The 17,684-nt window shown below is 39.7% G+C and overlaps 1 protein-coding gene across 1 annotated transcript in view; it reads right to left on the bottom strand.

Annotated features, from left to right (window-relative positions):
* The window catches only part of LOC145993289 (F-box only protein 32), a 249,841-nt gene that overhangs the window by 121,692 nt on the left and 110,465 nt on the right, over positions 1–17,684 (bottom strand). The window contains exon 4 of the mRNA XM_083129427.1: positions 9,297–9,382. Coding sequence (XP_082985553.1) covers positions 9,297–9,382 — 86 coding nt within the window. The remainder of the gene's footprint in view (positions 1–9,296; positions 9,383–17,684) is intronic.

Raw genomic sequence — 17,684 nt, 5'->3', positions numbered from 1 at the left:
TTGCGATGACGTAACTATATTGCGGACGTAGACAGTTGCTTGATCCTTTAGAGACAACACAAAGCGGATATTCGAGCTGGAAAATTTAGTACTCACTAAACATGTACAGACAATAGCTTATGTAGATTCAATTCGGATAAGAATCAACCTTTTTCACACTCCTGTTTCTTAACAATAAATTCAACATTAGGCTATGTGCAAGGCAAGTATCTAACGTTGAAGATGCAATCTTTATTTAAAAAGAAACTCATACAAAAAGAATCCCAGTTGTGATAATGGCCTCTATCAATAGAGGAAAGGTGCGCAATATGCGATAGTTCCCTAATATGAGACATCAACATTCTGCCCAAGTTAAGTGCTGGATACTGCCAGACTATGTGAATCACGTTGTTGTGCAGGCTACGGTGAGAACAAAGAAGCCAGTTCGCAAAGAAGCTGTCTGGCGTGGGTAGAGAGTGGTTCTAAAATACGTTAATTTAAATTTTTCTGTAGTGTTTGCGCCGAGTAGACTCGCTGGATTCATTAAGACAGGTGTGAAGTAGATAATTTTGTGTGCCCCCGAGTGCTGCAAATTGAAGCTCAAAAAGTAAAAAAAAAAGACTATTGACTTTTAGAAGTTCATTCAGCTATCACAAAGTACTAGCCAGAAACTTTTTGGACTGTCTCATATTAAGACACCTTTTTCTAATTTCATAAAAAAAAATTGTCTTTATTTTCTTCAAAATTACTTTGTAGAACTTTAGGGTAATCTAAAAATAATGAATCCATTGTAAAGTGTAAGGATGATGTACAGGGTGAGCCAAAAGTTCAGTTACCCCGTAGGTGTGTGATAATGCACTGTGGGGTTATATGAAAAAGCAAGTTGTCTGCACACGATACGATACCACACAACTAACGAACTGAAAGAAACCGTTCGGCATGCATTTGCCGCGATCACTCACACAATGCTGCGTAGAATTTCACACCGTACCTGGAGGCGCCTAATTATCGGTTATGAAAATGATGGTGTCCACACAGACATTCTGGGCTAATTGATTGATTGATTTGGTGTTTTAAGTCCACTTTGTGCACAGTAAGGCTAATCGGGACTGGACCTACAGTTTAAAGTGGGATCCGAACCACTATGTGCCTCCACCGGGTATCAAACCCGGGACCTTATGATTACAAGGCGACGACGCTGCCGATGCGCCATCTGGGAGGCCCACATTCTGGACTAAATTGTTGTCTGTAACCTCTTCAGTCTCGTCTCTTACCATACTATATTTACTTCAGATCCATAACCTTCCCTCGTCGCAGAATGCATAGGGGGTAAAGGGACTTTTGGCTCACCCTGTACAGTGCAGACATTGCAAAAATACATTTGTTTCCCATGTTATCGCTTACATAGCTATTTAATTTAAGAACTATATCTCATATTAGGCACCTTAGCCCTACATTGTAATGAGTGCATCGCAATACGATACTATTTTTTATTAGTATTTCTTCACGATATATTATTGCTATTTAATGCCAATGCTGCAATGCAAATCTTTTCAGAATGCAGATTTCATAAATAGAACTGTGTACCGCCAGTGATTAGAAGGTCTGTCTGAAAATAACAGTTCGCAGACAGTAAGACAGAGAAATGAAAAGTACTGGGTATTATGGCAATTTACGTTACTCTCAGTACATCCTCCAGGGTCCGTTACGTTCACGTATCGCTACGCAGTCACTTTGGCGTATCCCGAAATGGTACCCTCGTTCCAAGCTGCGGGGCTGACTGACCTTGTTCTTTAAGGTGTGACCATCCACAAGCCTGCAAGGTTATAGGTCAGTGACTTCGACCTCCTTTGTTGCGTCGTCCACGGACAAGCAATCAGAAGAATTCCCGACCGCGCCTCTGTATCAACAGAAAGGCCCATGCCGCCCGCCGCACGAACCAGCCCCGGTCGCCCATGGTGCACCTTTGAACGCGGGTATAACAAAGGTTCTAACACGTACACGCCCACGTGAATTTCCTTCGGGTTACCGGGAGGCAACATCCACCAGACAGCGCGCGTTGAAATCAATATGGTGTCGCGTTACAACTAGTGCTGAGTCAGAAGCAGTGCACATGCCTACATATTCAATAACAGCAACAACTCCCTCTTGGGATCTGATTTATTAAAATTGGTATGGGTGCGCCAGCACTCAGGATATTTGCCCCTTCACCTGATACGAGAACACGAAAGATAATTTATGTCAGAATATTAAAACAACCAATCTCTTGAAACAATAAATCTTCATATCGAAACTAAAATTCCTATGACTTTTGTGAATATTTTGATATTGGATCCTAGTGGATATCGAAATCAGGATCCGGGATACTAGATATCGGAGCCAGGGTTCGGGATTGCGGATGTCCGAACCAAGATTCGGGACCGCGGATGCCCGAACCAAGATTCGGGACCGCGGATGCCCGAACCAAGATTCGGGACCGCGGATGCCCGAACCAAGATTCGGGACCGCGGATGCCCGAACCAAGATTCGGGACCGCGGATGCCCGAACCAGAATTGGCGACCGCGGATGTCGGAACCAGAATTCGGGACCGCGGATGTCGGAACCAGAATTCGGGACCGCGGATGTCGGAACCAAGATTCGGGACCGCGGATGCCCGAACCAAGATTCGGGACCGCGGATGTCGGAACCAAGATTCGGGACCGCGGATGCCCGAACCAAGATTCGGGACCGCGGATGTCGGAACCAAGATTCGGGACCGCGGATGTCGGAACCAAGATTCGGGACCGCGGATGTCGGAACCAGAATTGGGGACCACGGATGTCGGAACCAGAATTGGGGACCGCGGATGCCCGAACCAAGATTCGGGACCGCGGATGTCGGAACCAGAATTGGGGACCGCGGATGTCGGAACCAGAATTGGGGACCGCGGATGTCGGAACCAGAATTGGGGACCGCGGATGTCGGAACCAGAATTGGGGACCGCGGATGTCGGAACCAGAATTCGGGACCGCGGATGTCGGAACCAGAATTCGGGACCGCGGATGTCGGAACCAGAATTCGGGACCGCGGATGTCGGAACCAGAATTCGGGACCGCGGATGTCGGAACCAGAATTGGGGACCGCGGATGTCGGAACCAGAATTGGGGACCGCGGATGTCGGAACCAGAATTCGGGACCGCGGATGTCGGAACCAGAATTCGGGACCGCGGATGTCGGAACCAGAATTCGGGACCGCGGATGTCGGAACCAGAATTTGGGACCGCGGATGTGGAACCAGAATTCGGGATCGCGGATGTCGGAACCAGAATTCGGGACTGCGGATGTCGGAACCAGAATTCGGGACTGCGGATGTCGGAACCAGAATTCGGGACTGCCAGGATTCGGAATAGCCTATATCAAAAACAGGATTTGGAATTGCGGATATCGAAATCAGGATCCGGGACTCGTACATGATTTCAGGCATCGGAACCCGGATCCGGGATTTTAGACCAACTCAACATCCTGGATTTCGGAACCGGGTTTCAGATATCTGAACCAGGATTCGTCACTGCAGAACTACAATCCGCGATTTCCGACAAACTCTGATATTGGAGCATAGAAGAATGATAAAAGTTCCAAGCTTTCGTTAGGTGACGCGAGTGGCCTTCGCAAACATGTAATTAACTACCGCACCCAAAGGACAGGAATAAAAAAAATGCAAGTCGCCGTTTAACGAATAGCTAAAGAGAACAAGGGACGAGGGGAAAACAATGGCTTCTTGATTGATTGTCGGTGACTAATGTTCCATTCTATTCATAAAACTTGGCTAACTCTTCTTAGGGCTTCTAAAAGTGTTATTGTTGTCAGTGTTTCATACTTGGGTGGTCTGCAGATACATGGTAATCCCTTAATTCCAACAACATAAACCCCAAGAATATGCGTAGTTTTGAAAACGCAGTGAAGAAGTTAGTAAAATGCACGGTTTGATTATAAATTTTGTTGTAATCACGTGTGGCATATATACAAAAAATGTGACATTGTGGCTGCTTGCTTACAAAAAATGGGTGCATCAGCTATTTACACCCTTCTCCTAACACGGGAACATAAGACCATTTGCAAAAACACAGTAACTGAAATACAGTGAATTAAAAAGAAAAACAGTTTCGAAAACCCTCCTTAGCAGGGCAAACTGAAACAGTGAAAAACTTCATAAATACACTACCGCAGTTAGCAGGGGTTCGAAATCAAGATCTATTCCCCATAAATACTGCACGAACAAACTTAATTTAGACAAGTAGTTCCTTTCCTATGTACTATACTGACCTACTATTTGCTACATAGCTCTATCTGTCCACCAATCGTCTTCGGGGGTGTGTGACTCGATAAGTCAACAACCTCCGTCGCGAAGCAAAAGCTGTAGGGGTAACATCACTCTCCCGCTGCAAGGTTGCCAAGCGTATGTCTGTTTTTGTCAGTTGTTTTTATTAGCTTGTTTGTACAGTGTTTGGGTGTTTTGTGTATACATTTTCCGTGCTTTGTGTACTATTGTACAACTTTTATCTAGTAACGGTGTTGATCAACTCTCTCTCTCATTTTACAGTACGTTTGGCAACATGCTGTGTATCCGACGCTCATTTGTTTCGTCCCGCCAGCAACTTTTGGTGCCTTACGACACGAAAATGCCCGATGTTAGTCGAAGCAAATTAACTGATCGCTGATTCGTTGTTTCCCAGCCGCCAACAGGAAATGCGAGCGGTATAATGCTGGTGCTATTTTCCCATGAATATACTGATCGTAGCGGTACATCTTTCTCATAATATATAAGGTCCTACAACTTCAATAACGCAGCCAGAGTGACATGGTTTTATCACACGCACTACACTTATACTCGCAAGATTCCTCTACATAGTCTAGGAGCTAGCTTCACTTTCGTCTGCACTGAAATGTACCCTCAGTTTGACTTCACAGGCTTTTTAAATACGTGGTCCTAGTATGTAAAAAAAATTGGTCACATGACTTGATTTTTTATCACTTAGCCGCCATATTGAATTCAAGATGGCGGAATTCAAATTTTTAAATCGCTTGTTTCTCGGTTATTTCTCAACCGATTTCATTTTTTTTCGTTTGAATCCTCTAAATAAGACCTTCAATTTGCGTTCTCATCATTTTTTCGTTAAAATCAACAACACTACTAGAAATTTTAAAAATATAAATTTGATACAAAATTTACAATAATATAGTCAAATTATGGTTAATTATGGTTGGACAATCAATAGGATTTCTCAAAAGCCACGTGTATTATGTCGACGCGGACTTCGTTCTTGCAGAGTACAGAAACAAGAAACAACAAATAGCCACGTCATGGCCAGCAAGCAAAACACAGTTTGTTTATTTGACCTTAATCATATTACTGTATAGTTATGTAGATAAAAATGTTGACTAGTCATGTGTTGTGGCTAATTTCCTGCTTGATCCTGGTGACTATAATACTATAATTTTCTAAATTATCCTTCTCTTTTCTACTTTGTTATCCTTGTCATTTTTTGTTCATTGTGCACTTCGTAACGTATATTATAGCACTTCGATAAGTGCCGTTACAATTTGCACAGTACAGTTGCCCTGCATACAGCAAAAAAACTCTATATCAAATAAAATCCTATTGAAATAACGTCTTGCACCAATGGACACTCGCCTACAGCGCAAATACTTGAAATCAATTAGTGCGAATGGCAATGGACTTGTATTAAGTGCATAGAGGTTTCCCTTTTTTTATCTATGGCATAATGATAATAGTGTTTACAGTTGTCTTACCTTGGTCATTTACAAAGATTTCAGCTTTTATTATTGGGGGTACCAATTTCATGATGGGCTAGGACAGGGAGATGCATATCTCCATTGCTCTTCAATTTTGCTTTAGAATTTGCTGTTAGGAAGGTAAAATAAACTAATGAAGGACTAAAATTAAATGGTCTGACTCAGTTGTTACAATATGCAGATGATGTACACGTATTAGGGGATGATATAAATACAATTGAGAATAATGCTAAAATATTTTTAAAGGCATCTAAAGAGATAGGGTTGGAAGTTAGCAAAGATACAACTAAATATATGCTTACAGGCCAAAACCAAGTGTTAGGTTATAATCAAAATTTAATTATTAACAAAAACTCGTTTGAATCACTTTCCAAATTCAAGTACTTACGAGTAATACTAACAAATGAAAATTATATCAAAGAAAAAAGAAGAAGCAGACAATTCAGGAAATGCGTGTAACTTCTCTCTTCATAAATTTTTATCTTCTCGTATAATATCTAAGAAACTAAAACTTAAAATATACAAAGCGGTAATTTTGCCTGTAGTAGTATATAAATATCAAAGGAAAATATTCGGACCTAAAAGGGATGAGAAGACAGGTGAGTGGAGAAGGCTACATAACTTAGAACTGCACAATTTGTATTAATGTCCAGATATTATTAGAATAATTAAATTAAGAAGACTTAGATGGGCAGGCCATGTGGCAGGAATGGAAGAGGAAATAAAAGTTTACAGGACTTTTTGGGAAACCTGATGGTAAGAGACCTGTAGGAAGGCCAAGACGAAGATGGAGGGACAACGTTGAGATGGACTTGAAGGAAATCGGTAAAGAAAAGATTGGACTGTTCTTGCCCAGGGACAGATGGAAGGCTTGTGTTGTTGCATCCATAAACCTTCGGGTTTAAGAAGGCTAGATAGTTAGTTAGGTAGGTAGGATTTCAGTTTTTCACTGTTTCCCTGCTAAGGAATTCATCTTCGAAATAGTTTTTTTTTTCTTTCAATTCACTTCATTTATTATCATTTGAATGAGGAAATGAATTGCTCGGAAGAGCTTTGAAAAGGGGGAGCAAATAGTGACAACAACAAGTGTGAAGACGATAAACGAGTACTAAATTTCAAGATGGGAACAACACCACGAGGTGTTTTTTTTTTTTTTTTTTTATGGCCTTGGGTTGACCGACCACTGGACTTTCCAATTGCAGATTATTCTAGCCAGAACAAGCTGGTTTTCCACGGGTGATAATTTGACCACCCACCAAAAAGTTCATGTGCTGAGCGGAGAGCTCGTTACTGCGCCGCAGCACGGCGGCGAACTCCTTTGTAATAGTGCGGTAACAGACTTTTCAACCTGCGGTATAACCACTTTCTCAAGAAGTCCAACACTACTCCAGAAGTGACAGAAAACGGGCAGTTGGGGATAAAAGCCGGTAGCCAAAAGCTGCTCTGGGATAAGGATTACGCCTCTCGTGACGACTTAGCGTGTCATTCTCTCGGGCGGTCACGGAAACTCACAAGAACATTTCTATCCTTCCCTCTCTCGGCTTTTCTTGCCCCGGGCTACCTACCGCGAGTGTTCTTTATTGGAAGGCAAATTGATTCTTTTTTCCACCCGCCATGTCATGGAAGACAGTCTCAATATTGGAAGTCGCTTCAGAAAGAAATGAACTCAATCCGGAGCGTCGATTGTATGTGCCCCTCCAAACTATTCTAAGGAAATGAGAAAATCTTTCTCTTAAGAAACTCCATCTTAATAATGAAGCAGAACTGGAACCGGAGGAAATGAACCGCAAATACAACTCGTGCAGAAGAAATTCACCTAAGAATCTCCTCGTGAGAGAAATCGTGTGGTTGTCTCTACTTTGGTCGCTTTTCCTCAAGGCAGTTGAGGTGTTCATGTTCTAGCATTTAATGGACACACAGGTCCAGCAGCCAAAGACGCACAAAATCTATCGACACAGTATTCATAACAACACAATGAATCGAGAGCAAATAAACAACTGGTATTTTTGTGTTTTGCAATCATTTCTCTTGGCAGAGATGCAACATATCTAGTACCTATCGTATCATGATAGGTGGTACAGGAATGTTGAATATTGCGAGTGTGATGGCTCCTAAGGAGCCAATCATTCGGCTATGTATTGGCAATAACATCTTTGAGCGGTCAAAGTTCAATATATGTCGTTCTCAAAGTCAACAATACATACGAAATTTTCTTTAGTGCTTTATTATTGTTATTACACGTATTAGTACAACTATTATTGAAATGACAGGCGGACCACTTGGCAGGTGGACAATATCTTTGCTTAATGAGGCGCGCATGGAAAACTTCAAGCGCGTTTTCTCGGAAATGGCTGGCTAGTGTGTGCTAGTACCTTGGCATATTAATACCTATAGGGTACCCTACCATTACACGAAGACCCATCCCAAACTCAATTTCCAAAGTCGTGCCCTCTCTTTGTAAGTGGCCTGTCCTCTTCGGGCTGTTGTTTCTTTGAGTTGAGTTTTAAGTCCACTCTGTGCCCAGTCTAATCGGTGCTGGTAGACCTCAGTTTAAAGTGGAATCCGTACCACTATGTGCCTCCACCGGAAATCGAACCCGGAACACCTTGACGTTACCACTATGCTATCGGGAAGTGATGATGTAATCATTATTTGCTTGTTTTTGTGGACAGGACAGTTTGTAAGGACAGATATCAAACATGTTCTGACGGATTCTCGATGGCAGTCTGTCCTTCACCTTGAAACTGATTTCGGGCTGCCTTTCTTGCGGGCAGAGACCCCGATGTGGACGCCTCCACGCGAAGACCGCATGTGGTTCGACTTGGACTGCGTTCTTGGCTCGCTGGCACGAAGTAATTGCACTGTACTTGAGATGAGTATCGATGCCATTCCCAGTGACTGTACTCTGAAGTAATTTTCACAATACTGGGTGAATACCTTTACATTGGTATTCTGCTTTTAAATTTAACATTTTAAATGTATTACTGAATCAGGAGAGGCGTTAACAACTTTTCGCGTGAACAGAATTTCGCTTCTTTTTTGTCCCCTGAAAAGAAACGTCGTTAAAGGCATTTCGTACCGTCAGAACTTCGCCAAATTCGCAGTATGTCATTAAAAACTTATGGCCTAATCCCATTGTATCTTGGAATATGTAATTCTTGAAATTGTTGTTCACGGTGATCTGCAGTACAGTTTTTGGCCAGTGTGTTAGTGAGACAGGCATATAACCTAGAGAGTATATCAATTGTCACACATATGTTGACTCCAATAATAACACATTAAAGTTCATAAACTGTCAATGATTCACTTTGGTGCATCAAAATATGCAAAAAAAAAAAAAATGCATGAATTGAAAATACCAGGCACGATCATTTCAAAGAAATTAAAATCACAGGTTTGACTCTGTCGAGTGATGCACCAGAAGAGATTCGCATTTCGAGTTCTGGGCGAGTCTTTATGAAAATTGACATAAACATGTAGGAACAATCACCACATTACTGACATTAAAGAAAAAAGAACTTACCCGAGTTTCTGTTCCGATCGCCAAAAGGCTGTAGAGTTAGGTTGTCATTGTCCGTTAACATGTTCTCCTTATCTTCGTCATCCACCCTGTAGAAGGAAGAAAGAAGAAACAAATTACAGGCAATGCAAATGCAGATTAACATGAATTACAATCATACGAGGGGATGCTGAAAGGTTCGTAGCCCGACCAAGTTCCCAAACTGTTTAGAGGAAGGTCACATTATGTCTTGAAAGTACATATCCTTGTACAGTGTCTCTCAAAAGTTTTAGGACAACGACATTTTAAACTAGGCAACCCAATTTACACAAGGCGTTGGTGGGTTGCGTGTAGAGTTAGGCTCAATTTCAGGGTTGCCACATGCACAATAGATATTTATAAAATACGCGAAAGGAATAAAAACAAGTAATATTGTATAAAATTATTAAAAATATCACTATTATATCGGAAGTGACAAAATTCTTTCTGAAAAAAAAAATAGGTCTTCTATTATTTCATCGCTGATGAGTCTACAGAAAGGTAAAGAGGTGAGAGAAAACTAAAGGTGACAAAGGAGAGAAGAAAGAGAAAGCGAAAGGAGAAGAGGAAAAGTAGAGGAGAGAAGAAAGAGAGGATAGACGAGGAAACTAGATGTAGTGAAGAGAATGGAAAATGATTCTAGGAGAGATGAGGAGAATGGAGCAAAGAAGAGAGAAGAGGAGACGAGAAGAGGGGAGTGGAGTTTAAAGTAAAGGAGAGAAAATGAGAAGAACGAAAAGAAGGGGAGAAAAGTGCAGTGGAGTCGGAAATCTAAGACAGGAGAGGAGATACGAGGAGTGGAGATGAGTGGGATGGAGATAAGATGCGAGAAAGGTAGGGAAGGCGATATGAGATAAAAGCAGAGCGAGCAGAAGGAGGGGAGAGGAGAAGGAGAAGAGAAGAACAGAAGGGACTGAAGAGAAGAAGTAGTTGCAGAAAATATCGTCTCAGCGTCAAGAATTGATGCATTGGTCAAATTATCGACATTCAATAACATTTTGAAATGTATTGGAGAATGTATTAGATCGGTTCGAAATGCCTTTTGGCTTAGTTCAGAGCAAGTTAAAATCTTCCATGTAAGATCTTTGATTTTACCTGCGATTATACCTCTAAAAACATGTGTGTAATTTGAATATTTATAAGAATTATCCCATTTTTGTCCACTTCTCGGTTCGTTGAAATTGAGATTTTGTAATGTAATATTTCCCCTACCCCCATCGTTAATTCCAAACTGAATCATTCCGTTTCACACGGCGTGGACAATGAACACAATGGGATAGGTCTAAAACTTACGAAAATTTTCTGCCACCGGAAGGGTTTGAACCTACGACCACCAGATTGACAGTCCTGAACGGTAAACACTACCCTACAAGCTTTCGCACCTGAAAGTAAGTAGAAGGAGCTGACCAATGTGAAATGTAGATGCAACTCTCCTCCTACATATAATGTGCAAAGAATACTTGTTTGCAACAAAGAAAACGAAGGTAGTACGACTCGGCGAAAACATTTAATGGAGAATTGCACATGATGAAAACTTTTCATTCGATATTTGCGGAGGTATCCTTGCATTGAACTCGAGTGGGAAAAGGGGTAAAATTAGTATGTCCTGAATTGCCACAAATGTAAATAGTTATTTCATTAATATTTGTCAATGTGTCAATTCATTCATTTGTTTTTTTATATATATAAATTGTGTTTGTCTTGTGTAGTAGTTCCTCCATTCATATTGGGGGTTAGGCGTAGAGCTGACAACTCTGCACTGTAAAAAAAAATGTCAAGAAACAGCAATATAAGGCCATGGATGTTCCCAAGGTAAAATATTCCGGAGGTAAAATAGTCCCCCGTTCGGATCTCCGGGTGGGGACTACTTTGGGAGGTCCCTGGACTAAGGATAAGATCTACATTAGGAATAAGGATATTAAATTAGGTACCTGGAATATTCTGAGCCTTTACCGGCCTGGGGCATTTCAGGGTACAGTTAATGAGATAGTTAAGTATAAATTAGATGTAGTAGCTGTCCAGGAAGTTAGGTGGCCAGGAGAAGGGAATTGTAAAACTAAAAATTATACTTTTTTCTATGGTGGTACTGAAAATCATAATTTTGGAACAGGCTTTTTCATAAATAATAGAATTATCTCGGCTCTTAAAAAAATAGAATTTATTAATGATAGGATATCATATGCAGTTTTACAGGGTAGGTGGTGTAAAATTATTTTAATAAACATACATGCACCAACGGAAGATAAAGATGATAAAGATGATTTTTATACAGAGTTAGAACAGGTCTTTGATAAATTTTCTCAGTATGATATGTTAGGTGACTGTAATGCACACATTGGCAAAGAAGAGACATTTAAACCAACGATTGGTAAAGAAAGTCTTCATGAATGAAGTAATGATAATGGTATAAGATTGATTACTTTTGCAACCTCAAAGAATTTAATTGTGAAAAGTACACTTTTAAACATAAAGATATCCATAAATATACCTGGTCTTCTCCAGATGGTAAAACTCATAATCAGATAGATCATATTCTCATTGATAAGAGAAGGCATACTAGTATAATTGACGTTCGTACTCATAGAGGTGCTGACTGTGCCAGTGACCATTATTTAGTAATTGCTAAATTAAGAGAAAGACTCTCAGTGATAAATCATAAGCAACAAAATCTAAAAGTTCTAAAATTTGATAGAGGAAAGTTTACTGATGAAACAATTAAGAAAGATTACCAAATTAAGCTGTCAAATAGATTTGATGTTTTGCAGGATTTAAATGATGATGAAAATATAAATGAAACAGACGTAAATAAGAATTGGTAGCACATACGTAATGCAATAGAATCAGCAGCTAAAGAAAGTATAGGATACCATAAACCGAGAAAAAGTAAGCCATGGTTTGATAATGAATGTCATAATCTAATAGAAATAAGAAATCAGGCTAGACTTAGGTGGTTAAATAACTCTGATGATACAAATCTAAACAATTATAATAGAATAAAGGGAGAAGTTAACCACACGTTTAGAAGTAAAAAAAGAGATTACTTGAAAAGCAAAATTAACGAAATTGAAACAAACAGCAAAAACAAAAATATCAGAGATTTATATAAAGGTGTAAATGAGTTTAGAAAGGGGTGGCAACCTAAAGTAAACTTGATAAAAGATAAAGACGGTGATTTTCTAGCTGACCCAAGTGATATTCTAAATAGATGGAAGAACTACTTTAATGACCTTTTAAATGTTCATGTAGGAGATAAATCAGAAGTAAATGAAGTCCACACAGCAGAACCTTTAGTTCCAGAACCTAACTTGACTGAAGTTAAAGATGCTATTAAAAGGCTAAAGAATAACAAAGCACCGGACATTGATTTAATACCAGCTGAGTTAATTAAATATGGTGGAAATTCATTAATATGTCAAATTCATAAATTAATTTGTTTAATATGGAATAAAGAAGAAATCCCTCAACAGTGGAAAGAATCCATAATTGTTCCTGTGTTTAAAAAAGGTGATAAAATGAACTGCAATAATTATCGTGGAATTTCTCTACTCTCAAGAACATATAAAATATTATCTAACATTCTTTTAACAAGACTAACCCCATATGCTAATGAAATTATATGTGATTATCAATGTGGATTTAAACGTAACAGATCAACTACAGATCAGATTTTTCACATCAGACAGACACTTGAAAAAAAGTGGGAATATAATCAAAATGTCCATCAGCTATTCATTGATTTCAAAAAAGCATATGATTCGGTCAAAAGAGATAAATTTATAATATATTAGTAGAGTTTGGAATACCTAAGAAGCTTGTTAGTATGATAAAGATATGCACCAGTGAAACAGAAAGTAAACTTCGTGTGGGTATTAATATGTCTGACAAATTTACAATTCTTGATGGGTTAAAACAAGGAGATGCATTATCTCCATTGCTCTTTAATTTTGCCTTAGAATATGCTGTAAGGAAGGTAAAAGAAACTAAAGAAGGACTAAAATTAAATGGTGTGACTCAGTTGTTAGCATATGCAGATGATGTAGACTTACTGGGGGTGATGTGAATACAATTAAGAATAATGCTAAAATATTTTTCAAAACTGCTAAAGAGATAGGTTTGGAAGTTAACAAAGAGAAAACTAAATATATGCTTACTGGCCGAAACCAAGTGTTAGGTAATAATCAAAATCTAATTATTGATAACAACTCGTTTGAACCAGTTTCCAAATTCAAATACTTAGGAGTAATATTAACAAATGAAAATTATATTAAAGAGGAAATAAAAAGTAGGCTTAATTCAGGAAATGCATGTTACTTCTCTCTTCATAAACTTTTGTCTTCTGGGTTAATATCTAAGAAACTAAAAGTTAAAATATACAAAACAGTAAATTTGCCTGTAGTATTATATGGATGTGAAACTTGGTCCCTTACATTGAAAGAGGAAGATAAATTGAGAGTATTTGAAAATAAAATCCTTAGGAAAATCTTTGGACCTACAGTACCCGCCCAAATTATATCATATTCAGGTTTTCTGAGGATAATTTTTTGGGGACTTACCCGATCTCTGTGAAATTTTCACTACACTTTGAACTGTCTATTATGTTACCGTAGCCACCAGCGTGGCGTGCAATGGTAAAAAGCAGAATTGAATTTTTCGCTGATTTTCGAAAATGGCGATTTTCCGTATTTTTTAAATCTTCATTTTAGAAGTGTTTTTCTATCTCAATCTGTAATTGTTTTGTTGAAATGTATTATAATTATCATTTCAGTGATGGGTAAAACAAAGCAAGTGCTCGATCTCACCAAGGTGCAACAAGATGCGATTGTGGCAGGCCATTGCCAAGGGAGGACTCAGAAGGAGCTGGCAGAGCAGTTTTAGATCAGCCAGTCGGCTGTGAGCAAACTTCTGAAGCGGTGGCGGGTCCACGGAGGATACATAAAGAAGGAGAAGACTGGGAGACCATGCATCACAGACCGTGTCGTGGTTAGGATATGTCTCAGGAGAATCCCCGACTTACTGCAGTGGATATTGGGCGGGAACTAGCGAGTCCAGTCATTCATACGGACGATACAGAAGAGGCTGAAGGCTGCCAGACTGAATGAACGTTGGCCAGTTAAGAAACTGCTTGTCTCCGAGAAGAATAAGAAGGCACGTGTAAAGTGGGCCAAGGCACATCTGAAGTGGACTTGTCGTGAGTGGAATACCGTAATCTGGAGTGACGAATCGAAGTATCTGCTGTTCGGGACTGACGATACACAGTGGGTACGACGTCCTACAGGCACCAGATTTCACCATAAGTATCAGCTCCCTACAGTCAAGCACGGTGGTGGATCAGTCATGGTGTGGGGGTGCTTCTCTTCCCTCAGCACTGGCCCACTGGAACGCATCAATGGAATCATGGATCGGCATGTCTTCAAGAACATCCTGGAAAAAATCATGCTGCCGTGGGCTCGTCGCAGCATGGGCAGAAGTTAGGTTTTCCAACAAGACAATGACTCTAAGCACCGATCGAAGGACGTCACGGTGTGGTTCGCACAGCGCAGAGTGCCAGTTATGGAGTGGCCCAGCCAGAGTCCCGATCTGAACCCCATAGAACACCTCTGGGAGGAGCTCAGCCGACGTCTCCGAGGCACCAGAGCCACTTCTGCGGATGAGAAGTTCAGACAGCTGAAGGAGGAGTGGGAGAAGATCGACCAGTCTGTCATCGATACTCTCCTCGATTCCATGCCACGTAAATGCTAGGCTGTGATTGATAGCAAGGGATTTCCTGCGAAGTATTAACTGATTGTTCACTTTGAAGTTGTTAGAGCACAGCAGAGTAGGCATAGTAGGCTACTTTTGAGTGTAATAATGATGACTAGTTTTTTGCTGCTTTACCCAAAATGACAAAATAAATTCTGTAAAATTTCAAAATGAGTTCTCGATGCTGTATACCTGTTTCAACTGTGTGATATACCTCACTAATAATATGTCGAAATTAGCAGATGAATTGAAGTAGGCTCAAATAAGTTATCCTCAAAAAACCAAAATATGATATAATTTGGGCGGGTACTGTAAAAGAAATGAGGAGACAGGTGAGTGGAGAAAGTTACATAATTTAGAACTACATAATTTGTATTGATGTCCAGATATTATTAGAATAATTAAATCAAGAAGACTTAGGTGGGCAGGCCATGTGGCACGAATGGGAGAGGAAAGAGGAGTTTACAGGATTCTTGTTGGGAAACCTGATGGTAAGAGACCTGTAGGAAGGCCAAGACGAAGATGGAGGGACAACGTTGAGATGGACCTAAGGGAAATCGGTAGGGATGGAAAAGAGTATATAGAACTTGCTCAAGATAGGGAAAGATGGAAGGCCTGTGTTGCTGCAGCCATGAACCTTCGGGTTTAAGAAGGCTAGGGAGTTAGTTAGTTAGTTAGTTATAAATTCCACATGCAGAAAAATGTAGCCACTACACACTGCTATTACAAATAATGTTACCATGCTCTTGTTTATAATAAAATGAGAATTAAAAAAAGAACCCCTAGTATGGAGGATCGAACCTGGGAAATCTACGAAATAGTTCCTTATAATAAACTCCGTTTGACCAATTTGCCAATATAAACAAATGGAATACAGATTGTCTTCGAGCTTACATTGTTAAAAAGGAGCGGATACACGTATTACTATCCCAAATACTTATTCAATAAGATTTCTTGTTTGTCAGAAATTATGACTTAAACTATTGCATATTGAGCTAGTGCCCACCTAGTCGCCTCTGATGAAATCTATCATTCTTCAGATTCTCTTTCAAATTCGACTCTGGTCACTTGTAACTTGCTGGGTGCAGACACTGTGCATCGACGATGTTTTGCGATAAGAAGCGGCCTTGAATAGCGTGAGTGAGTCACCTTGAACGCGAGCAAGCTACGCTACCAAGCTTGTCTGCCTTTGAAAACCAAGTCATTGTTTTTCACCGTTTCCGAACGCGATTGGTATTGTAGAAGTATATATTCTCTCAAAAGAGCACGAAAGGAAATTTGACCAATATTCTCCCGTCGTTTAAAATCAAATATTATCTATTAAACGAAAAGTTCACGATTGTCAATAAACCTATCTGAGCATAAGGTGGATGTAAATAATAAATTTAATAGAAAGAATCTCCAAAATTTCTCTCCCACTGTCTACTTCAGGCCAGTACCCAGGGGGGTGGGGGGGCATGGGCATCATGCCCCCTTCGAACCCTGAAAAAATATTTAAATGTGAACCTATCAATCCAATAACTACGAAAATAACATCGTCGATTTTAGAAATGTGTAAAAATTTCAATTTTGTTCTTACATAAATGAATCTGTTTCTTGCGCAAAAGTCTTCAGGCTGCAATATTGGGTAGTTTAAGTTTTCTAATCATTGATGCAAGGCTACCAGACGTCCGATTCAGCGATTTAGTCAGGACAGTGCGTTACTTTCAATCCCTGTCCTGACTTTTTCGAACTGCAATCGTGATGCGAGAATGTCTCTTTATTATTGCTTTTTCATAACTCACAATTAGACATGTTCTTTATTGTAATAATAATTCCTAGTACGCAACATTTAATTTATAAATATATTATTTTCTAAACATAGAATTATCATGACTTTTCAATGGCGCTCGCACTATTTGAACAATTTTGTAATATCTGTCTCTCTCTCTCTCTCCCTCTCTCTCTCTCTCTCTCTTATATAATAATAATATTATTTGCGCAACAGCCCTCTCATATATATATTTGGGTCTGGGCCCTCCCTCAAAGAAATCCTGCGTATGGGCATGGTCTACGTCAATGACAGAAATGCAAGCAATATTGTTATTTATTTTTAAACAATTAAAGGAATGTGGAAGAATTTAAAAGAAATAAGAAAGAGCAGAACGACTGTTTCTCTACTTTAAAAAATGTTGTTCTTCGAGGAAGAAAAATAAGAAGCCTTTACTCCAGCACCTTAACATCGTGTCCCACTAGTCTCTCTTGACAAATACTGTCAAATGTGAAGTGATTTTATGAATAAAATTTTCCGCCTGTTTACGTCTAACGTTGCGCAGATTTGGTAGTTTGCAAACGGTGCAATTATTTCGTGTTACCTTACGCAACAGTAACTACATTTCATAAGACTGTTCTGAACACGACACTTGCGTCAGTAAACAAGCATTTCGTCTGTTGCAGTATCACAGTAAAAGAATATCGTCCTGCAATGTTCAAGCCTGTAGATATTTTCCATTAATAATGTCTAATCACAATAATAAGTTAGAAGAAATAACTCGCATTTTCGCAACTACCAATATTCTCGTTTTTCTTCATCACTTCGAAAATTATTTCTCGAAGATATCTGCTATACCAGGGGTTTCCAACTGGCGGCCCGCG

This window comes from Lepisma saccharinum, chromosome 1 (assembly GCF_977018435.1).
Source record: "Lepisma saccharinum chromosome 1, izLepSacc3.1, whole genome shotgun sequence".
In the NCBI taxonomy this organism is placed as follows: Eukaryota; Metazoa; Arthropoda; class Insecta; order Zygentoma; family Lepismatidae; genus Lepisma; species Lepisma saccharinum.
This window is presented reverse-complemented; position numbering and strand designations above follow the sequence as displayed.